This window comes from Rattus norvegicus, chromosome 3 (genome assembly GCF_036323735.1).
Source record: "Rattus norvegicus strain BN/NHsdMcwi chromosome 3, GRCr8, whole genome shotgun sequence".
In the NCBI taxonomy this organism is placed as follows: domain Eukaryota; kingdom Metazoa; phylum Chordata; class Mammalia; order Rodentia; family Muridae; genus Rattus; species Rattus norvegicus.
This window is the reverse complement of record NC_086021.1, coordinates 163,593,380-163,616,448: the sequence shown is the minus strand read 5'-3', so window position 1 is coordinate 163,616,448 and position 23,069 is coordinate 163,593,380. Positions and strand designations below refer to the sequence as shown.

At 50.5% G+C, this 23,069-nt stretch overlaps 2 protein-coding genes across 6 annotated transcripts in view; one reads left to right on the top strand and one right to left on the bottom strand.

Moving 5' to 3' along the window:
- Nucleotides 1-23,069, bottom strand: part of Zfp341 (zinc finger protein 341) — a 33,512-nt gene continuing 10,443 nt past the window's right edge. Inside the window, exons 4-15 of one of the 5 annotated variants that reach the window (XM_008762405.4) lie at nt 21,887-22,036; nt 20,918-21,163; nt 20,024-20,219; nt 18,512-18,602; nt 14,694-14,884; nt 12,970-13,160; nt 9,342-9,550; nt 5,740-5,836; nt 5,244-5,376; nt 3,669-3,780; nt 3,383-3,453; nt 1-1,188 (exon numbers count right to left, since the gene is read on the bottom strand). In XM_008762405.4, coding sequence (XP_008760627.2) covers nt 674-1,188; nt 3,383-3,453; nt 3,669-3,780; nt 5,244-5,376; nt 5,740-5,836; nt 9,342-9,550; nt 12,970-13,160; nt 14,694-14,884; nt 18,512-18,602; nt 20,024-20,219; nt 20,918-21,163; nt 21,887-22,036 — 2,202 coding nt within the window. In that variant the 3' untranslated portion in view covers nt 1-673. Of the gene's footprint in view, nt 1,189-3,382; nt 3,454-3,668; nt 3,781-5,243; nt 5,377-5,739; nt 5,837-9,341; nt 9,551-12,969; nt 13,161-14,693; nt 14,885-18,511; nt 18,603-20,023; nt 20,234-20,917; nt 21,164-21,886; nt 22,037-23,069 lie in introns of those variants that run through there. The other 4 variants (XM_039106691.2, XM_063285100.1, XM_039106692.2 and 1 more) reach the window with 4 other exon arrangements.
- Eef1a1l2 (eukaryotic translation elongation factor 1 alpha 1 like 2) lies at nt 15,422-17,918 on the top strand. Its single transcript, XM_039106696.2, has one exon. The coding sequence runs from the start codon at nt 16,524-16,526 to the stop codon at nt 17,607-17,609; it is 1,086 nt and encodes a 361-aa protein (XP_038962624.1). The 5' UTR covers nt 15,422-16,523; the 3' UTR covers nt 17,610-17,918.

Genomic DNA, 23,069 nt, shown 5'->3' with positions numbered 1-23,069 from the left:
TCGTCGGTAAAAACATTTATTGAGATTTACTGAGCACTTTCCAGGTCATGGGTACTCTGCCCAGCCCTTTGCACATCGTAGCAGACTATGTCCCCGGGACACTCTAGGAGGTAGTGCTGTATGAAGTCCTGTTGTACAGGTGAGGAGCTCTGAGCAGAAAGAGGTTAAGTGCCCTGCTCAGATCACACTGGTGAGTCTGAAGCCAAGGGCTGGCTGGTAGCTACAGCCTTAGCCCTGGGCTGAGTGCCTCTCACATACGCACCTCATACAGTCCTCAGAGGACCCACTCATTGGGAAGTGTTTTAGTAATGGTTCAACATACAAGGACTCCAGCCACATCCAGCTAGCATCCCAAATGGCAGCACGACCTGAGGCCACCCCAGGTAACCTGGATAGGTGGGTGGGATCACCCTACCTTCTCTTGGAGGATGCCCAAGTACCAGCCTCCATCATCAGCCAGCCCCCTGGGCACTTCATGCTCTGGCCTTGTCTCTTACCACTGCTATGCCCTGGAGCGATGGCGCCTGCCTCAGACCCTATAAGTGCTGCAGGTTTCTCCAGACAATCGAGGGGCGGAGGAGGACAGCAGCCAACAAGGTTGATACAGTAACTTCCAAAAGGGATTGGGCCAATGCACTTTTCCCCCACCCCACTTTCAGCAAGTCCAGCTCGGTTACTCTGAGGCCTGGATGTAGACTGGGACAGCGAGCATGGCACACCCTCCCTCGGTTCCAGCCTGCAACTCGGCAAGTGCCAGGTTGGAGCCCAGACCCTCAGTGTGACCGGGCACCACGAGCTCCGGGTCCCCGCCCACCACAATGGACAACACAGCGTCCTGCTCAAAGGGTGGCTTGCCAGGGGCAGCCTCAGGAGAGGGTCCTGCGGCCTTTAGCTCCTCCAGCCCCAGCGGATCCGGCAAGGGGTTCTCCTCCTTATGCACGCTGGCGATGTTGCCAGCACCACGAGCTGTTGCTCTCCTCCGGGGAGGCCGCCGGGTTTGCAGGTCCTTGTCCTTCGAGGGGCCCAGGCGGCAGCGGTGATCCTTGAGGTATTTGTGTCGTGAGAAGCCCTTGGCACAGCCTGCGCAGCGGAACTTGTAGTTGCCCGTGTGAGCGTGTTGGTGCTCTGCCAAGTGGGCTCGCCGGCTGAAGGACTTGCTGCACAGCCCACACTTGTGGAGCTTCAGGCCTGGGGAATGAGGAGCCATCAGGGAGAGGCATGGCCCACCTCACCCTGCACATGTCTCACCTGGGAATGCCTGCAGGCTCTACAAGCATCCGTGTGGTTGGACCTCAGCAAGCTCCATTGTTGCTTCTCCATTGTTCCCTGCCACTCACTCCTCCACTCTGTGCTGCTCCCTGCCCCATGGCCTCTCTTTGTACTTGCCTTTCCGGGTCTGAATTAATTTGCTAAATCCCTAAACCTTGGTGAACTCTGTAGGTCACACCGCCTCCCACCTGGATGACTAGGCACAGCCACTTCTTCTAGGCTGCAGGCCTCATCTCTGCCCCTCAGACCATCACAGTGGGATAGAGAGATGTCTTCCTAAGGCACAAAAGAGTAGAAAGCTTGCTGCCTAAACCCTGCTGAGGCCTGGGTCCTACACAACAGGATGTAGTGTGCCAGCCCCTCCTCAACCCTTTGCCTTGAGCTTGGGCCCCTCCCTCCCTCTGGTCTCTCCCTATCCAAGGGGCCTGTACTCGCTGTTCTCTCTTCCAGGAAAGTTTTCCTGATCTCTCTCCTCAGGCCTGAGCCCTGTGGGACACTTCCCAGATTCCCACACTGAAGGCCAGGCTCCTTCAGTAAATGTTTTCTGGGGCTGGGGTCCAGAAAGGGGAAGCCACTTGCCTGAGACCTACCCAGTGGGCTCAGAGCCAAGATGTCAAAAGCCTTGATCCACTCTCTCCCATGTAGCTCAAGATGGCTTTTTTTTTGTTTTGTTTGAGACTGGGTTCCACTCTTGTAACCCTGGCTGTCCTAGAACTCACTCTGAGGACCAGGCTGGCCTCAGACTCAGAAACCCAACTGCCTCTGCCTCCCAAGTGCTGGGATTAAAGATGTGCCACTCGGCTTCAGGCTGGCTTTGAGCTTGAACTCCTGATCCTCTTGCTTCTGTCTTTCAAGGGCTGGAACTACAGTTGGTGGCTAGCGTGCTTAGTTTATGTGTTGTTGGGGATCAAACCACGGGCCTCATGGATGCTGGGCAGGTGCTCTACACACTGAGCTACGTTCCCAGTTTACTCCCCCATTTTCAAGCTTTTAACAGGAGCAATTTCATCTCCAAGGAAACTTTTGGAGACATTTTTGGTTGTTACTCTATGGGGAAGATGCTTCACTGACTTAACATGGATGTAGAGGTGGGGATGGACAGTGGAGGTGGGGGTGTGGGGATGGACAGCGGGTGTGGGGATGAGGATGGACAGCGGGTGTGGGGATGAGGATGGACAGCGGGTGTGGGGATGAGGATGGACAGCGGGTGTGGGGATGAGGATGGACAGCGGGTGTGGGGGTGGGGATGGACAGCGGGTGTGGGGATGGACAGCGGGTGTGGGGATGAGGATGGACAGCGGGTGTGGGGATGAGGATGGACAGCGGGTGTGGGGATGAGGATGGACAGCGGGTGTGGGGGTGGGGATGGACAGCGGGTGTGGGGGTGGGGATGGACAGCGGGTGTGGGGGTGGGGATGGACAGCGGGTGTGGGGATGGACAGCGGGTGTGGGGATGGACAGCGGGTGTGGGGGTGGGGATGGACAGCGGGTGTGGGGATGAGGATGGACAGCGGGTATGGGGATGGACAGCGGGTGTGGGTGTGAGGATGGACAGCGGGTGTGGGTGTGGGGATAGACAGCGGGTGTGGGGATAGACAGCGGGTGTGGGGATGAGGATGGACAGCGGGTATGGGGATAGACAGCGGGTGTGGGGATGAGGATGGACAGTGGAGGTGGGGGTGGGGATGGACAGTGGGGGTGGGGGTGTCATGAACATGGGTGTGGGTGGGTGTGGACAGAGAATATGGGGGGTGGGCATCGGCAGAAGATGAGATGCTGATACTCATCTCCCCTGGGAAGGTGGCTTGGAGAGCTCTGTCCTGCCTTCCCAGGCTACCCATGGGCTACATCTTGGATGGCACCAACACACACCTCTATGTCCCTGCAAATAATCCAGTTCAGCTGCCTATTCTCACAACTACTTCCTCTGGGACTGGAGTGGCATCTAATTTACCTCTGTACCCCAAGGTCCCCAACACAGATCTGGCTTCTAGCTCTCAGGAGCGGTAAGTAGAAAGACACCCATGATATGTCTCACACAGGCGTCCTCTCTTCCTTCCTGCTGATGGCTCGATCTCAGAGAATCATCTTAGCCAGTCCCTAAGCCTCTTACCAGCGTGGGAGAGGATGTGAGCTTTCAGCTTGTCCTGCCGGTTGAACTCCTTACTGCAGCCTGTGTGCATCCTGGAACCCAAAGCCATCAGTTACTGGAATGTGGGAGCAGGAATCCTCTCACCAGTTCCTGCACCAGCCTTTGTCAATCAAAGGGCTAAGCAGGTTGGGGAGTGAGGTAGGCAGGGTCCGAACAAGACACACGAAGGGAGGCCCTCAGCCCAGCCCTCCATATTGGTCCCTCTAAAGTAATCTAACTCCAGCCCCATTATGGCGCCTCTACTTACGAGAAGGGACATTTGTACTTCTTGAAGGGCTCGTGGATCAGCATGTGTCTCTTGAGCTTGTCTTTGCGGTTGAACGCAGACTCACACACTGAGCATTTGTAGGGCTTCTCACCTATAGAGACATGACATGGGGACACCACATGGGTCCCACCAAGAGGAAGCTTAATTTAGGGCCAAGCTCCTCCCCCAACTGGCTTTTCTTACTCTTCCTGACTTGGCACAGAGAATTTGGAGGGGTTTTGTTTGGGCTTTGAGACAAGTGTTCACTGTGTAGCCCATGCTGGATTGGAATGCCCAGCCCTCCCTCGTCAGCCTTCCTAAGTGTTAGTATTACAGTAATATGTCACCATGGACCTCAAGGCTTGATGCTTGCCAGGAAAATCCCACACCACTGCTGGGCAGCGCACAACTGCTTGTGGCGCCCTCTCTGGTCTCATCAGGTACTGCATGTACATGGCATACACTCACACAGATATATAAATAAATCTTTTTTTTAAAATCTGTTAAACTATAGTCACTCTATCTAGACAGTAGCTGCAGTTACTGGGTAGGGGGTTGGGAGTACTATATATGACCTGCAGGTGGTAGCTTGTAGGGATTTATTTTTGTCTGGTACTGTGTTGAAAGGGAGACTCATTCTATTACCCAGGCTTATCTCAAACCCCTGGCTCCTCCCATCTCAGCCTCCTGAGTAGCCAGGATTGCATGTGTACACCACCCCCAGCCAGTACTTATTTTAAAGATAAAATTTAACTCTGGTGTTGGCATGGCTCCATGGGTAAATGCTTGCTACACAAGTGTGAGGATACATACACACACACACACACACACACACACACACACACACACTAAAAACAAAACAAAACAAAAAAACCTGAACCCTGTGGTACAGACCCATAATTCCAGCACTCGAGTTAGAAAGGTGTAAGATCAGGAATGCAAGGCTAGCCTTGGCTATGTTTGATATGTCTCTCCCTCCAAGGAAGTTTAATGATTAAAAATTTTTTTATTATACCTCAAGCTGGAAACCTAGGAAGAGGGTAGGAATTTGCAGGAGGATGGTCACCCTACACCCATCAGGTAATAATCCAGTAGGGCTGGCACCCAGAGAGCAGAGCCAAAGTCCCTCCACTTGCCTCTGGGACTCACCTCTACTCTCAAGGTGTTAAGAACTCAGTGACCGGGGTTGGGGATTTAGCTCAGTGGTAGAGCGCTTGCCTAGCAAGCGCAAGGCCCTGGGTTCGGTCCCCAGCTCCGAAAAAAAGAAAAAAAAAAAAAAAAAAAGAACTCAGTGAGCACAGGTGAGGTGGAGGGAACCCCATGTTCCCAGATGAGGTGGTGGGAACCCCGTGTCCCCAAGTGAGGGGGTGGGAACCCTGTGTTCCCAGGTGAGGTGGAAGGAACCGGGTGACCACAGGTGAGGTGGAGGGAACCGGGTGACCACAGGTGAGACAGGTGAGTGGCAGTCTGTGGAGAGGAGGAAGAAGGATTCAGAGAAGAGCCAGCAGGATGGAAACAGAGGGGCAGGCCAGACAGGAAAGGGGTGGGCGGGGCACAGGTGAGCGGCGCACCCACCTGAGTGGATGTGGGCGTGCAGCTTGAGGTAGTGCTCCTTCCGGAAGAACTTCTTACAGATCTGGCACCTGAACCGGCCACCACTGCCGTGGGTGGGTAAGTGACGCCGCAGGTAGCGTTCACAAGGGAAGACCTAGAGGAAGACCTTGGTAGCTCCAGAACCCCTTCCCAGACCTTCTACACTCTGGGACCCTGGTTTCTAGCTTCTTAGAAACATCATTTAGCCCCGCTGGGGGCTGGAGGCCAGAGTGTCAGACCTAATCCCCAGACCACTCAGCTCTCTAAGCACCTGTGAGCCCAGTCAAAGCATACCCCGAACCGTGTTCCCACCCATGCTGTTCTTCACAAAGGACTTTTTTCTTGCTCATAAACTCCTATTCATCCTTCAGGACCCAAGTCCGGTGCCAATGCCTCTGTGAACATGGTGGCATCCTAGACTAAGTCACCTCACTGTCCCTCTCCGGGCCTCCTCTGAGGGAAATGCTGTGACACCTACCTTCTGGCAGTGTGGGCAGGGGAAGCTATGAGTGGCCGTCTGTACGTGGTGCTCCAAGGCCTCAGGGGTGGAGTATTTGTTGACACACTTGACACACCTAGGCGGGAAAGAAGAGAGAGATGAGCTCTAGCAAGTTCCCTGCTTCCCCAAAACCAACTTAAGGAGGCGAAAGCCCATGCGCCCTTCGTTCTCAAGGTGTCCACTCTTGTCTGACATTCTCTGCTGTCAGCTGAGCTGCTGAGACGTGTGTGCGAGCCTCTCTGGCTTTCCTGCCTCATCTTTACCCTGAGGTCCCTATCCCCCAGAGAAGCCAGATGACACCTATAAAAATGAAAACCAGGGCTCAGTGGTTAAGAGCACTGGCTGCTCTCCCAAAGGACCTGGGTTCAATGGCACAGACAATGGCAGCTCACAACTGTCTGTATCTCTAGTTTCAGGGGAGTCAATGCCCTCTTCAGGTTTCCATGGGTAAACAACAATAACATTTTCTTTTTTAATTTAAAGAAAAACATCTCGGGGACATGGGCCATACCTATTATCCCAGTGGCTCAGGGTACAGACAGGATGCCGGGTATTCGGGTTATCCCTGACTACATTCTCAAAAATTAAAAAAAAAAAAAAAAAAAATCCTTTTTCTGTATTTAACAAGAATGCGGTTTTTTTTTTAAAATTTTTTATTAGATATATTTACTTACATTTCTTTTTTTTTTTTCTTTTTTCGGAGCTGGGGACCGAACCCAGGGCCTTGCCCTTCCTAGGCAAGCGCCCTACCACTGAGCTAAATCCCCAACCCTTTACTTACATTTCAAATGTTATTTCCCTTCCCGGTTTCCTGTCCATAAGCCCCCATTCCCTCCCCTCCCCCCTCCCCCATACGGGTATTCCCCCTATACATCCCCCTTATTGCTGTCCCCCCATATTCCCCTGCACTGGGGGTCCAACCTTGGCAGAACCAAGTGCTTCCTTCCCCTGGTGCCCCAACAAGGCTATTCTCTGCTACATATGCAGTTGGAGCCCTGGGCCGGTCCAAGTATATATAGTCTTTTGGTAGTGGTTTAGTCCCTGGAAGCTCTGGTTGGTTGAACAATGCCTTTTTGTAACTAGGGAGAAAATACTATCAATAATTTTTTTAAATATTTATTTTTATTTCCTGTGCATTGGTATTTGGCCTGCATGTGTGTCTGTGTGAGGATGTGGCCTCCTCTGGCTTTGCAGACAGCTGTGAGCTGCCATGTGGGTGTTGGCAATTGAACCCGTGACCTCTGGAAGAGCAGCCAGTGTCCTTAACCACTGAGCCATCGCTCCAGCCCAATAATTTATTTTTTTTGAGACAAGGTCTCAGGGAGCCCAAGCTGGTTTCAAATTTCTATACAGTTGAGGCCTAGAATTCCTGCCTCCAATTCCTTAATGCTGGGTTACATGTGCTGTGACACCAGGCAATACATCAGATTTTCAAAAGGAAAAAAAAGGGAGGGGTGCTAGGTGTGATAATCCAGCACCTGGGTAACATGCTGTGAATGAAGGCTGGCCTCATCTGCATACCAAGCTCCAGCCAGTCAGGGCCATGTAGCAACACCCCGATGACTCAGACAAACAACAAAACCAAAAAAGCAAATGACCAAAGAACCAAATACAGTGAGTTGTGGAGCTGGAGTCACTTCAGTGGCTTGGGGACATTCCATGGGCAGGCCAAGTCAGCTTAACTCTAAGGACACGCAGCGACCAACTGCCAGGGCCACCACACAAGCTTAGTCTACCTACTGAGAGGCAGAGCTTTCCATGAAGCTGTTGTCGCTTTGGGTCTCTGGACACAAGTGAACAGTACAGCAAGAAGGACGGTAGCAATCTATACTGAGCACCTACGGGTTCCCAGGATCGTGCTCAATAGAGTTCTCTCTTACTGGACCCTACTGAGAGTCCAGGAGAAAGCTGGGCACAGTGGCCCTGGCCTAGAATTCCAACTCTCTCAGGAAGCCGAGGTAAGAGGGTCACTTCAAACGCAATGTAAGCCTCAGCTCCAGTGAGCTCAAGGTCGGCCGGCTTACACTTGGAAACAAAATGGAGGCAGAAGGAGCAGGGCTATAACTGAACTAGCAGTGGAGAGTTCACGGCCAGCCTGCTACATAAGAGTACTTGAGAGAAGTGAAGACCAGGGTCACCCTTAGTTGTGCAGAGAAATCAGCCAGGGCTACGGGAGATACTGAGTGGGAGGCGAGTTGAGGGAGGGGAGACTCGTTCTAATAGGCTAAGCACCATTAGAACCTCCTTATCACATGTGAGAAAATTAAGGTCCCGAAAGTCAGGCTTCAGCCCAAGGCTGTGGGATGTGAGCCTTGGCAGGTAGCGCCATAGTCCTTATCGTGACTCTTGGGCAACTCTGAAGCAGCTGCATCCTGAGCTGGTTCACACACCTGCCCTGAGGGATCTTCACTTATCTTCATTCCAGAAGCCTCACCCAGAGGTTTCTGAGGCGAGAGAGACCACCTACCAGATCCCTACAGGCATAAGTTTGTATAGATATGCAAAGCCATACCAACATCAAAACATTTAGCTGAAGGCGTCCCAGACAGATACCTGTCCTTACCTGTTCCCACAGACTTGGGACTGTTTGCAAAACACCTGCTTCTAACCAGCAGCCAGCAGATGGACAGGAAAAACCCGAAGGGCAAAAATTGACGGTAGGTGCCTGCTGAATGCACCCTCTATAAAGAAGACCCAGAAAACACTGGGAGGTGCTCTAGGGAGGAGTGAAGACAAGCCCGACAGCCTCAGGGACAAAGAGCTGAAGATCTATGTGGTGACCTCATTTCTGACAACCCAGAACACCAGTTTTCAAGACTGTTTCCTGTGTGGCCGGCATGAGTTTATAGGCATCTTGTGCCTACAGGAGCCCACAGTGGCCAGAAGAGGGCACCAGATACCTCTTTTGTAAAAGGCAGTTCTGAACAACAAGGTAAGTGCTGGGAACTGAACCCAGGACCTCTTCAAATACTCTTACCCACCCACTGAACCATCTCTCCAGCCCTAAACATTATGTATGTATGTATGTATGTATGTATGTATGTATGTATGTAGTATGTATGTATGAATGTATGTATGTATGTATGAATGTATGTATGTATGTATGTATGTATTTTGTGTGTGCACTTGGCAGTGGGGATGAGAGGACAACTTTGAGGAAGTGAGTTCTTTCCCTTAGTCGTGTCGGGTCTTAGGGATCAAACCTAGGCCGTGAAGCTGGTAGCAAGCATTCTCTCGCTGAGCCATCTTTCTGGCTCAGTTACCCTTTTCTTTCTTTCTTTCTTTCTTTCTTTTTTTTTTTTTTTTGGTTCTTTTTTTCGGAGCTGGGGACCGAACCCAGGGCCTTGCGCTTCCTAGGTAAGCGCTCTACCACTGAGCTAAATCCCCAGCCCCCAGTTACCCTTTTCTATGCTAAATGACTGGCCGTTTCATTTTTCTATTCGTACCAACACTCAAACCCTCCAGGCAGGACCTTGGCTTTCAGCCTCAGACTGCCTCCGAGATGCATCATTTAACCTGAGCAGTCTGAGTCCGGGGCTCCCTGCCCTCCAGGCCAGCGTGGCTGGTGGCATGGTACATACTTGTAGACGGTGCTGTCCTTCCTGGGGCTGTGCTGCGGCAGGAGACTGTGAGAGTACTGGTGCACGCCCAGGTCATACAGGGAGGGGAAGTCCTTGCTACAGAGATGGCAGCGATAGCTCAGCTCCTCCTGGTGGCTTCTGATGTGCTCCAGAAAGGTGTCCAGCTTGGGGAACATCTGGGCACAGCTTTTGACCACGCACTTGTACACCTTGAGGGGAGACACTGGAAGGTGAGAACAGTGGGAGTGGCCTCTACTGCTGCCACAGCCTTGTGACCGCTGTGGACAACCTGCCAACCACAGAGGCAACCAGAGCCTCCGGGTGCTGGGCAAGTAAGCTGCCTTCGAGTTCTATCTCTTATCTCTCTTCTTGGTTCTTATTTTGATACAGGAGCTCACTAAGTCTGCCCAGGCTGGCTTTGAACTCACTCCGTGGCTCAGTCAGGCCTTGAATTGACATCCTCCTGTATGAGCCTCCTGAGGATCACAGGGGTGACACTAGCTCAGCTCCTGGCTTCACTGTGGTTAAAGGATTCTCTTCTTTTGGCCAGCTATCCCTCCTTTAGGCTTTGTGAAGCTTGAATGTTTCTGTAAAAATTACCCAAGACCTGGGAATGCAGCAAAGGGATGACGCTTTGCCCTTTGAATGTCACCCGGAATCATGTCCCGACTCTCAGAACAAGTGGACATCCTAGCTGAGGGCAGTGGTACACACCTGTGACTCCAGCACTTGGGAAGAAAAGGCAGGAAGGTCTGGACCCCAAGATCACGATCAGTAGGGACTGGAGTGATATCTCAGCCATTAGGGTCGTTAGGAGCATGTGTTGCTCTTGCAGAGGACCCAGGTTCAAGTCCCAGCTCCCACACAGTAGTCCATAACCACCCAGAGCTCTGATTGCAGGGGATTCAATGTCTTTTCTGACTTCCAGAGCACCAGGCATACACATGGTACAGTATGCATGCATACATACACACAATCAAAACATTCATAAACAAAAATAGATAAGTCTTTAAACATTAAAAAACATCATTTTTAGCTACATGGTGAGTTTGCAGCCAGCCTGAGCTACGTGAGGCTGCATATTAAAAAAAGAAAAAGAAAAGAAATATTTGGGAGGCACCTCCATCAGGATCTCTGACCTGGCAGGTGGAGAGGGCCCAAACACATGACTCTTAGGGTATGCTAGTCTGGGGACCGCCTTTAGAACCGCTACCCAACAAACTTCCCCAGAGTCCTCTTGCTCCTCGGGGACATGGCTGGTCTTGACTATTTACTATTGACTTAGGACCCAGACTCTCAAGTTCAATGTTAATTTGTAAGTGACATATAATCTGATATAAATGATTTTTGAGAGCACATGTGTGATGTTAGGATGTAACTCGGGGTCTTGTACATGTCCCCAATCCTTAAGGGGAGAGACTTTTTTTTTTGTCAGATAGAAGAGTTAACTCCAAAGGCTACAGATGAGACATTAATAGAATCTGCATCTGGCTTAGCAGTCTGATGGGGGACAGTTAAGTGTAGAGACAGGTGTCATATACTGTGTGAACTGGATGATCATTTCCACCTCTCCTTTCATGAACTGTGTGACAGTCTGACATGTTTGATGTCAAGTCTATAACAAATACGCTTGCAGTATTTTGAAAATTCTAGTAGTCATCCGTATTCCTCAGGTGCCCACACAATGCCAAGTTCTCTTTATCCTTAATTACATCGACTCTAGTTCCCCCAGGGTAGCAACAGACTGGGTAAACACCCTTCACCCCCGTGACAACCTGCGTCTCCTTCCTTGGCAATGATATGCAGGCAATGGTCTCTGGGGACATCATCCCTCCTGAAACAAGATGGCGAAAGCCTGCTGGCAGGAACCCTTCTATTTTTTTGCATTTATCTTGAGTGGCATATAAATGTAACAGATGGAGTCATCGTGACTGACCTGCAGCTTCTTCGAGGGTGAATACCGCAAGCCAAAGACTCTGGAGAATAGAGTCAGAAGCCTGGCCCACGGTGATACACCTAGCCTGCTATCCAAGCCCAATACTGCTCATTTCTGGCCTACTGTGATAAGAGAGAAATAAAGCCCTAACTGCTGGCCAGCCTTCTATTACTATACACATATTAATAGTCCTCTATTTGATAAGAGCAGCACATTAACAGTGATAAGGGCTCTGGAGCTGGGGACACCGCTCATCACTTGGCTCAGTCGGTAGCAGGCTTACCTACCATGCAGGAAGCGCTCTGAAACCTCATAGACAGGCACACACACTCACAACCTCGGTGCTTGGAAGATCAGTTCAAGGCCAGTCTCAGCACACACATGTGCATGCACATGCCAGTACAGGTGGCTCAAAGGCTAGAAGAGGGTGCTATCCCCTGGTGTGGGTGCTAGGAACTGAGCTCAGTGCACCTAACCACCGAGCCGCTGCTTGGTTTTGAGAGTGCTTGTCTTTTTTTTTAAAGAATTATTTATGTATGTATATATATATATATAAGTACACTGTAGCTGTCCTCAGACACACCAGAAGAGGGCATCACGTCCCATTACAGATGGTTGTGAGCCACCATGTGATTGCTGGGAATTGAACTCAGGGCCTCTGGAAGAGCAGACAGTGCTCTTAACCACTGAGCCATCTCTCCGACCCCCAAGAGCACTTGTCTTTAAACAAAACGAAACAAAACTGTCTCTGGGGTTGGGGATTTAGCTCAGTGGTAGAGCGCTTGCCTAGCAAGCGCAAGGCCCTGGGTTCGGTCCCCAGCTCTGAAAAATAGAAAAAAAAACAAACAAAAAACAAAAAACCTGTCTCTGATCCATAAGAGATGCAGAGAATTCTAGGAAAGGTTTCCACTGCTCATAAGAAACACTAAGACTGGGGGTTGGGGATTTAGCTCAGTGGTAGAGCGCTTGCCTAGGAAGCGCAAGGCCCTGGGTTCGGTCCCCAGCTCCGGAAAAAAAAAAAAAAAAAAAAAAAAAAAGACTGGATTTTCGATGAAGAATAACCCTGTCACGTGAGGCGGCTCAGAAGGTAAATCAGGTGACGCTGAACTTGACAACCTGACCCGACTTCAATTTCCGGGAGAGAACCACCTCCTACAGTTGTCTTCTAACCTTCACATTCTCCTTGGCGCTTGTGCGAGCGTGTGCTCATGCGTGCGTGTGCACACACATATTAAATAAACAAAGGTTGGAAACAGCATTCGGGCATAGCGATGCTCTTTAATCCCAGCACCCAGGAGGCCGAAGCAGGCAGATCTTTGCAAATTTGAGGCTAGCCTGGTCTACGTGGCCAGTTCTAGTCAGCCTGGGCTACACAACCATAACCTGTTACTTAAAAAAAGAAAAGCCACGCCCACAGTAGGATAACCACCGCCCTTGATGCTGAGCTGAGCTACTGCCCTGGCTCCGCCTCCTGCTATATCATACACAATGTCCCTCACCATTTACACCAGCTAACTCAAAGGTCTCTAACCTAATCACTGCTCCCTTCTGCCAGGAATCTGCCCTGAGGACAGCGAGCCATGGGAAAGGCTGGGCTCAGCCCTGTCCCTTTCCAGGCAGCAGGGGTGACCCCAGTGTCATCAAGCTCATAAATGGGGAGCTGTGCCCGCCCTCTGCTTTCCTCCCACCCACCTGCTCCTTCTTGTGCTGGATCATGTGGGACTTGAGCTGAAAGTAGGTGCTGAACTTGCTGGGGCAGAACTGACACAGGTAGGAGCTGTCGATGAGAACCACCTGCTTGGCCTCTGGCTTGTTGCCTTCCTCCTCTCCTGCCGTGGGCAAGGCCTGGGGCTGCGTGGTGCTGGACAGGGACTGACCCAACCCTACGCAGAGAGAGAAAGAAGTCACAGGGAAGGGTTTTGAGTGAGGCAGGACAAGAGCCATCCCACACAGGAAGGCTCCTGGGACACGGACTGCAGACTTGCTCCCAGACGATGTGTTCAAGGCTGCACTCCAACTCTAGCACCACCAGACAAGAGGCTAAAATACTAACACACTTTTTTTTCCCCAAGACAGGGTCTCATGTAGTCCAGGTCGGCCTCAAATATGCTATGTAGCTAAAAGGGACCTTGAACTTCTGGTTTGGTTTTGTTTTTTAAAATTAATTTATTCTATGTATATGAGTACACTGTTCTCTGCTTGGATACTCCAGAAGAGGGCATCGGATCCCATTACAGATGGTTGTGAGCCACCATGTGGTTGTTGGGAATTGAACTCAGCACTTCTAGAAGAGCATCAATGCTCTTAACCACTGAGCCATCTCTCCAGCCCCAGCCTTGAACCTCTAATCCTCCTGCACTCTCTCCCAACACCCACCCTGCTCAGTTTATATACTGTTGGGGACTGAGCCCAGGGCATCCTGTGGGAGGCAAACACTCTAGCCTAAGTTACATCCACAGCCCTGACGTACATTCTGACTGAGAGACAGCCAGTGACCTCCGTTCCTCTCCTTACCTTTGCCCTCTCCGTGGTCATTAGACACTGAAGACTTCTATGCACACTCAGACTGCCTCCCAGGCCTTCCTAACTGGGACACTTACCTTTGCTCCATCTTTGCTAATTAGGCCACCCTGCCCTCTCCCTGACATCAAGAGCCCTGAACAAACGACACCCTGGGTTCAGCTTCTGGCACTACATAGAACTAGGTGAAATAGCACAGGTCCATAATAGCACTCAGAAGGTGGAGGAGGGAGATCAGGTGTTCAAGGCCACTTTCAGCTATACAGCATGTTCTAAGCCAGTCTAGGCTACATGAGACCCAGGGGAGGGGGAGGGCACAGTGAGAGGGAGGACAGAAGGAAGGGAGGGAGGGAGGGAGGGAGGGAGGGAGGGAGGAAGGGAGGGAGGACATAGATTCTAATGTGGGATTCAGGCTCAGCCAGAGAGAAAGAGATAGTAAGTAATTAGTGAGTGATGTCTGCCCTGGACACAGCATTAGAGTAATGGCGCACATATTACATACTTGGCGTCCTTCCTTTCCCCCGTGCTCCCTTGTTTAGATAGGCTGCTGTATAGCACAGACTGGACTCATAATCTCTATGTAACAGAGGCCGACTGCCAACTCCTGATCCATCCTTAGCTTCTCCAAGACCAGGATGACACGCGGAGACCTCACCCAGCTCGCTAGGTCCCATTTCATAGAGAAAGTAGTTTCTCTGAGGCCCAGAGAAGTCACAGAGGCCACCCAACTAGCAACAAAACCTATGAGGCTGGGACTGAGCATGTATTGCATGTACAGCTCTGCTCTGGAATACAACAGACCCTGGGTTCGGTTCCCACGACGTCGTCGGACAACACTCTGAAGCATCAGAGGGGATGAGTGGGAAGAGTGGCCCAGCTCCTCCCAATCCACCCACCTGTGTCTTCCTCCTCTTGCCTGTTGGGGTTCAAAGCCATGACTTGTACCGTCACAGAGTTTCGGGAAACTGTGCCACCACTTCTCCCTGGAGGCCACACCTTATGAGTTTGCATGTGCTTCTTGACGTTAGACTTCTGGGCAAAGGCACGGCCACATGCAATGCACTGGAAGGGCTTTTCCCCCGTGTGGCTGTAGGAACAAGGTTAGTCAGCATTCCTGTGTACAAACAGGGACATGGCCTCCACCCAGGGGCTCACAGTCACCAGGAGGGCCCAGAGACGTTACTGGTCATCACAGAGTTACTGGTGTCATCACTCTGACACCATGAAGACCCGCTCTCCCAGTGTGGCAGCTACACCAAAGGTGGAAAGACGGCTCCTAAGCTCTCAATGAGCAGATCCTCTCCTTGGCTACCTCAGTCTGGGATGACAGATTTCCTAACCTTTAAAGCATCAAGTAGGAAACTCTGTGTGTGTGTGTGTGTGTGTGGGTACGCGCGTGCGTAAGCATGAAGGTGCCACAGCATATACTTGGAGGTCAAAGAACGTCTTGTGGGGGTTTTCTTTACCTACCATGTGGTAGAAAATCCCCAGAAATTAACCCAGGTTCTTAGGCTTGGCAAATCCCTTTACCTACTGAACTATCTATCTCCTTGGCCCAAGCACAGCCTCAGCTCAGTGCCTGCCACATTTGTTTATTAGTTAATAATTGGCATTTACTCTTTTGTTCGCTTGTTTGCCCTTACAGGGACTGGACCACAGACCTCCTACATGCTAGCGAGAGCACTACACTAAGTCAGAACCTGCAGCTTTGGGAGGAAACATTTTTTCTTTAAGACTTGTTTTTATTTTATGTATATGGCTGTTTTGATTACATACATGTCTGTGTACCACATGTGTGCCTGGTGCCTACGGAGGTCAGAAGCGGGGACTGGGTCCTTCGGAACTGGAGTCACAGATAGGGCTAGAAATTGAATCTGGGTCCTCTGAAAGAGCAGACGGTGCTCACAACCTCAGAGCCACCTCTCCAGTCCCCAAGAAAATATTCATGTAGTACTATCCTAACATTTTCTTCAAAAAACAATTTTTTTTTTGAGACAAGGTCTCATGTAGCCCAGGTCACCCTAGAACTTGCTTTGTAGCTAAGGATGACCTTGAATGCCATCAAGGAGAGCAGCCTTCAATTTATGATCATCAATATTCCAAATACCAGGATTACACAGCGCATTACCTCATTACACGGCGCATTACCTCATCCAGCAAAGTCAACTTCCTATTGTTTTGTGATGCTGGGGACTGACTGAACCAGGGTCTTTCAGACACTAAGCACGTGCTGGGCCGATAAATCCTCTCAACACACTTTTTCAAAACTTAAAGTCTTTTTTTTTCCCCTTTGGAGACAGAGTCTCACCATATAATTCTGGCTGGCCTGGAGCTTACTAGGTAGACCACACTGGTCTGAAACTCACACAGATCCGCCTGCCTGTGTCTCCTGAGTGCTGGGATTAAAGGGGTGCGCCACCAAGCCCAGCTTTCAAAATAATTTTAAAGAGTGAAGCCTCAGGCTGGAGAGATGGCTCAGCGGTTAGAGCACTGACTGCTCTTCCAGAGGTCCTGAGTTCAATTCCCAGCAACCACATGGTGGCTCACAACCATCTGTAATGGGATCCGATGCCCTCTTCTGGTGTGTCTGAAGACAGCTACAGTGTACTCACACAAAAACTAAAACCAAAAAGTCCCACAGGCTTTAAAAAGGAAAAACCACTTCTAGTGAGTACCAATGTATTGAAAATGCAGGGACTACAGGACACAGAGACTTCATCAAGAACATGATTACGGGCACATCTCAGGCTGACTGCGCTGTCCTGATTGTTGCTGCTGGTGTTGGGGAATTTGAAGCTGGTATCTCCAAGAACGGGCAGACCCGTGAGCATGCTCTTCTGGCTTACACTTTGGGTGTGAAACAGCTAATTGTTGGTGTCAACAAAATGGATTCCACCGAGCCACCATACAGTCAGAAGAGATACGAGGAAATCGTTAAGGAAGTCAGCACCTACATTAAGAAAATTGGCTACAACCCTGACACAGTAGCATTTGTGCCAATTTCTGGTTGGAATGGTGACAACATGCTGGAGCCAAGTGCTAATATGCCGTGGTTCAAGGGATGGAAAGTCACCCGCAAAGATGGCAGTGCCAGTGGCACCACGCTGCTGGAAGCTTTGGACTGCATTCTGCCGCCAACTCGTCCAACTGACAAGCCTCTGCGACTGCCCCTCCAGGATGTCTATAAAATTGGCGGCATTGGCACTGTCCCTGTGGGCCGAGTGGAAACTGGTGTTCTCAAACCTGGTATGGTGGTTACCTTTGCTCCAGTCAATGTAACAACTGAAGTCAAGTCTGTGGAAATGCACCATGAAGCTTTGAGTGAAGCTCTGCCTGGGGACAATGTAGGCTTCAACGTAAAGAACGTGTCTGTCAAAGACGTTAGACGTGACAATGTTGCTGGGGACAGCAAAAATGACCCACCAATGGAAGCAGCTGGCTTCACTGCTCAGGTGATTATCCTGAACCATCCAGGCCAGATCAGTGCTGGCTATGCCCCTGTTCTGGACTGCCACACGGCCCACATAGCATGCAAGTTTGCCGAGCTTAAAGAGAAGATCGATCGTCGTTCTGGTAAGAAGCTGGAAGCTGGCCCCAAATTCTTGAAGTCTGGTGATGCTGCCATTGTTGACATGGTCCCTGGCAAGCCCATGTGTGTTGAAAGCTTCTCTGACTACCCTCCACTTGGTCGTTTTGCTGTTCGTGACATGAGGCAGACAGTTGCTGTGGGTGTCATCAAAGCCGTGGACAAGAAGGCTGCAGGAGCTGGCAAAGTCACCAAGTCTGCCCAGAAAGCTCAGAAGGCTAAATGAATATTATCCCTAACACCTGCCACCCCAGTCTTAATCAGTGGTGGAAGAACGGTCTCAGAACTGTTTGTCTCAATTGGCCATTTAAGTTTAATAGTAAAAGACTGGTTAATGATAACAATGCATCGTAAAACCTTCAGAAGGAAAGAATGTTTTGTGGACCATTTTTTTTTGTGTGTGGCAGTTTTAAGTTATTAGTTTTCAAAATCAGTACTTTTTAATGGAAACAACTTGACCAAAAATCTGTCACAGAATTTTGAGACCATTAAAACAAGTTTAATGAGAAAAAAAAAAAAAAAAAAAAAAAGAAAATGCAGGGACTAAATAACAACAATGTCATTTAGGATCCAAAGGGCGCCATGTAATAAGGGAGATGTTTGGGACTAGTCACACTTAGCTTCGTCATTAGGTGGAATTTAAAAGTTCCGATTTTTAGCTGCACTAGCCAGGCTCTAACAGCCATACAAGGTTAACAGTGCCAATTTGAACATTTCCACTAGTGCTGAATGGTCTCGATGACATCTAGTTTACTTTTGGCAACATTTGGCAATGTGTGTGTGTGTGTGTGTGTGTGTGTGTGTGTGTGTGTGTGTGTGTGTGAAGATGCTCTCTGTTAAGAGTGCCTGCCCACACAGAGCTGCCAATCTTCCTGTCTCAGTGATTATGCTCAGGACCCTCCACTCCCCCCACTCCCCCCACCCCTCCCACCAGCCCCCCACCCCAATCTGAGAAGAATGTAGAAACCCTCCTCCTCTGTACTGCCCGCCCACAGATGGCCAGGAGGCCTGAGAAGGAAGCCTTGCTGCCTCCTCGCTGCCTCCTCGCCTGGCCTGTGCTGCCCACCCCCCTTGCTGCCTGGCCCATGCTGCCCCATGCTGCCCCCCCAGCGCTGCCCCCAGGGCTACCTTCGGACGTGCTGCTGAAGGTCAAAGTTTTTGGTGAACGACTTGTCACAGTAGGAGCACTTGAGTTTCTGAGCCTTTGGCTTCCCTGCAGCTGGGAGACAATGGAGGAAAGGAATGGTTAGGCTGAGGACCCAGCAGAGGGAACTGGGGAGGCTCCAATGGCTTCTCCCCTGTCCCTGGGGTCAGACAGGGCTGCACCTTGGAGACATCTCTGTCTACACACAGACAGTGCGAGAGGGAAAGTCCAAGCCTTGCTCTGAAGGGAACAGACAAAGCTCTCTCAAAGGCTGCCTCTGCCTCATGATGAAGTCCACCTGCTCTGCCATGGCCTTGAGGACTCCACACCCTCTGCCCCTGCCAACTGCAGCATTTCCTCCATCTTGCAATGGACTTCTTGCTACTCATGATGTCCGCACACATGGTCTTATTACCTCAGGACCTGCATTCATTCCCCTGCCTGGGAAGTTTGTCCCCAGGTACCAGTATGACTACTTCCTTCCCTCCAGAAATGAAGGTGTGTCCTTTTCTAGCCTGCTGTTTCTCCATTAAACTGTGAGTGACAACAGGGGAGACCCTGGACAGGGACCTAAATCCCCAGAAGGTAATGCACAGATGCTAAGAAGGGATAGGGAATAGGTTGAAAGGGAAGCCCTTAAGAAATTCCCAGTTCAGGGGGTTGGAGAGATGGCTCAGTGGTTAAGAGCACTGACTGCTCTTCCAGAGGTCCTGAGTTCAAGTCCCATCAACCACATGGTGGCTCACAACCATCTGTAATGGAATCTGATGCCCTCTTCTGGTGTGTCAGAAGACAGCTACAGTGTACTCATATACAAAATAAATAAATCTTTAAAAAAAAAAAAAAAAGAAAGAAATTCCCAGTTCCTTCCCCACCACATCCACTCCCTGGTTCTGCCTCGCTTCTCTGATGCCACACTTAGCGTCTCTGGGAGGGGGGAGGATCACACAGGTGTAACCGATAGCCAGTTCCATCTCCTCCCTCCAGTATCCCCTAAGTCAGAGGGTAGTTAGGGTTCCTGGCTAAGTTAAATGTTTCCTAACTTTCTTTGCAGCTAAGCAGGGCCACACGGCTATATACGGAACGGTGCCATCTAGAACTTCTGGAAGCTGGGAGGTACCCTTTACCCTTCTCTTCCTCTTCCTCCTCTTTCTTACTCTCTGGAATATGAAACTGATGACTGGCATTTCGGCAACCTACCTAGGTGACAGGGCACCGTGATAAACCACGTCCCTAGAAAACATGCTCTAGAGACAGAGAAACAGAACAACAAAAGTAGCATGGGTGCTTGGTGACAGTGACGCAGACTTCCCAGATTTTCTGCTTCTGGTCTAAGGAAAGAAAATCCTCACCATCCTAAGTCACTGCCATTTCAACTTTTCCAATATATGCCACCAAACTCAACCCTAACTGTTTTAACAGCAAAGACCAGAACCAAGCAACCTGTGGGGAAGCCAATGCCAAGGAAAGACGCCCACGTCTGGTGGGTGGCCAACCTTCTGGGAGTCCACTGGCACCTTTAGCACGTCTGGTCTTCAGCGTCGGTGGGGGGTCAAAGGTGGCCACCGTGCTCCCAGTTGCACTGGTCATGGGGGCAGTGGAGTTGGGTCCTTTGGGTTTGAATTCCTGCTTGCCAGGGCTGTACACCGGGGGTGTGGGGTACACTGGAGCCTCCACACACTGATTTGGCACCTAGAAGGACAGCACTGTGACAGGGGAGAGCCTTTGAAGGGACAGGATAGCTTCCTGCCCATGGACCTTCACTATGGCCCTAGCTGCTTTAACCACTGCCATTCCATCACCACCAAAGTTTGCCCCTGGCTCACGTAGGCCAAGTACTCCCAAGACCCCTTAGAACTTCACGAAGTGGGCCAGTAAGATGGCTCAGTGGAAGGGGTTGGGGATTTAGCTCAGTGGTAGAGTGCTTGCCTAGCAAGCGCAAGGCCCTGGGTTCAGTCCCCAGCTCCAGAAAAAAGAAAAGGAAAAAAAAAAAAGATGGCTCAGTGGGTAAAGGCCTTTGCTGCCAAGACTCATGACCTAGGTTGGATCCCCAGAGCCCACGGAGTGGGAGAGAATGGACTCTCACAAGTTGTCCTGTGACTTCCACACACATGCCCCCCATTCACTAAATAAGAGAAAGAAAGGGGAGGAGGGGCTTTATGAGGTAGCATTGGAGCTGGGCTGTCTGGGTTTAAACCCAGACTCTGCTCCTCAGTCCTAAGTGGCCTCACGCAGTTTGCATGTTCTATCTGTAGACTGCACGCTTTGATTACAGCCCTCCTCCCCCTATACTGGTACTCAGGAGGAAAGGCTTGGGGCTGCTTCTGTTCCCCATGATGACCGTGCCCAGTTCCCCTGACCGCCCCCACCACACCACTGCCTCTGCTCACCTCCAGGGGTGGGTATGGCTGCATCCCCAGTGCCTGAATGTCCACCGTTCCGTTCCCCGCCATGGGAGCAGCAGCACTGTACACCTCCACCACGCTGTTCCCAACAGGGTTGGAGCGCCCAGAAGGACCCAGGGTCTGGGGTGGGGGAGGGGGAGGCTGGGGGGGCGGGGGCAGGGGTGGAGGGGGTGGAGGAGGGGGTGGAGGCTGGGTGAGGTAATTGGGCACAGGATGCATGTTCAAGCTGTTCTGCAATCAGAAGAGAAAATGGCAGCATTGAAGTGTCTCGTTCGCCAGCTTGTGGAAAGGACACCAACCCACTGGGCAGCTCAGAGGATGGCGCTGAGACAGGGAAGGAAGGAAACGAAGACCTGGGAGAATTTCAAGGGACATCGGCTGGGGGCTGTGATTGCTTTTCTCTATGGTTGGCTAGGCTAGCCTGCCTTGGGCATACACAGGTCAACGGAGGAGGCCTAACAAGGGTATTACAAACAAACAAACAAAAGAAAACAAAACAAAAGTTCATAAAGCTGGACTGGCTCTCGATTGATGACTCAAGACTGACTTTGGGACATTTCCCAGGGCAGTGACCACAGAGCAGTCACTTACTACAATGTAACAGGGGCTTCTGAGAGCATGGTCACCTATGTGCACTAGAAAATCTCAAGGAGACACTATATTTTCTATTGCTAGCATTGGGTCAAGAATAGAAATGGAACTTAAAATAGCTGGAAAGTGGTTGTCAAGGATCCCTTGCTCTGCAGGGCTGGTCAGAGAAGGCAGAGAGTCCCTTCCATGTAGGGGAACTGGAGCTAAGGCCATTTTCTTCTATAATATTCTGGTTTCACAGGAGTTGGTTTTCAAGCCTGGAATTAAACTCTTGAGAAACGTAACTAGGCCCTGGAGTCACTCCCCACCATTGGGAGAAGAAAAAGTAGAGCCCCAGGGAAAGCCCCGCCTCTGCCTCCTTACCTGCACAGGGGAGGGTCCTTGAGGCATTGGCTGGTCCAGGGAGGTGAAGGCTGACATGGCAGACATGAGCACGTCATCGCTCACCAGGATGTTCCCTTGCACCAGGGTCTGGATCAGTGGGGATGGGGGCACTGTGATGTATGTGGAGATCTGAGAAAGAGAGGTGGGAACATGTCTGTGGCTCTATAAGGAAGCTGGGGGGTGATATAAAAGACCTAAATTCGACAGGCAGTGGTGATGTACACCTTTAATCCCAGCTCTCAGAGGCAGAGGCAGAAGTCTCTGCGTTCAAGGGCAGTCTGGTCTATGGAGTGAGTGCCAGAATAGCCAATGCTACACAGAGAGACCCTACCTCAACAAAAACAAGAAAAAATAGAAAAAAAAAAAGAAAACAAAAAAGAAAAAAACTCTAAGTTCAAGCCACACAGAGGGGTCTACCTCTAAAATCCTAGTACCTGGGGGCCAGAGGCTAACTTTGAACACAGTAACTTTTAGACCAGCTTGTGCTACATTGAGGGACTGTCTCGGGCTGGAGAGATGGCTCAGTGGTTAGAGCACTGACTGTGCTTCTAAAGGTCCTGAGTTCAAACCCCAGCAACCACACAGTGGCTCACAACCATCTGTAATGAGATCTGAGGCCCTCTTCTTGTATGTCTGAAGACAGCTACAGAGTACTTATATATAATAAATAAATTAAAAAAAAAAAAAAAAAAGGGGGCTGGGGACTTAGCTCAGTGGTAGAGCACTTACCTAGGAAGCGCAAGGCCCTGGGTTCGGTCCCCAGCTCCGAAAAAAAGAACCAAAAAAAAAAAAAAAAAAAAAAGAAAAGAAAAAGACTTTCTCAAAAACTAAAGCAAAGGGGTTGGAGAGATGGCTCAGTGGTTAAGAGCACTGGTTACTCTTGCAGAGGACCCTGGTTCAATTCTCAGCGCTCACATGGTAATTTCCAACTATCTGTAACTCTAGCCCCAGGGGACCTGATGTCCTCTTCTGTCCTCCAAGAGCATCAAGCAGCCACACAGTAGGGAACTAAGCTTCAGAGCAAGAGTAAGGAACCCCAAAGTATCGGGGGCCCCAGGTGTTAGAGAAAGCATACTTAGAGACTGAATGAAGAAGAGAAGTCATGCTGATCTGCATAACCTAGAAAAGTGGGCAGACTAGGGACATACGTTGCTGCCACCTT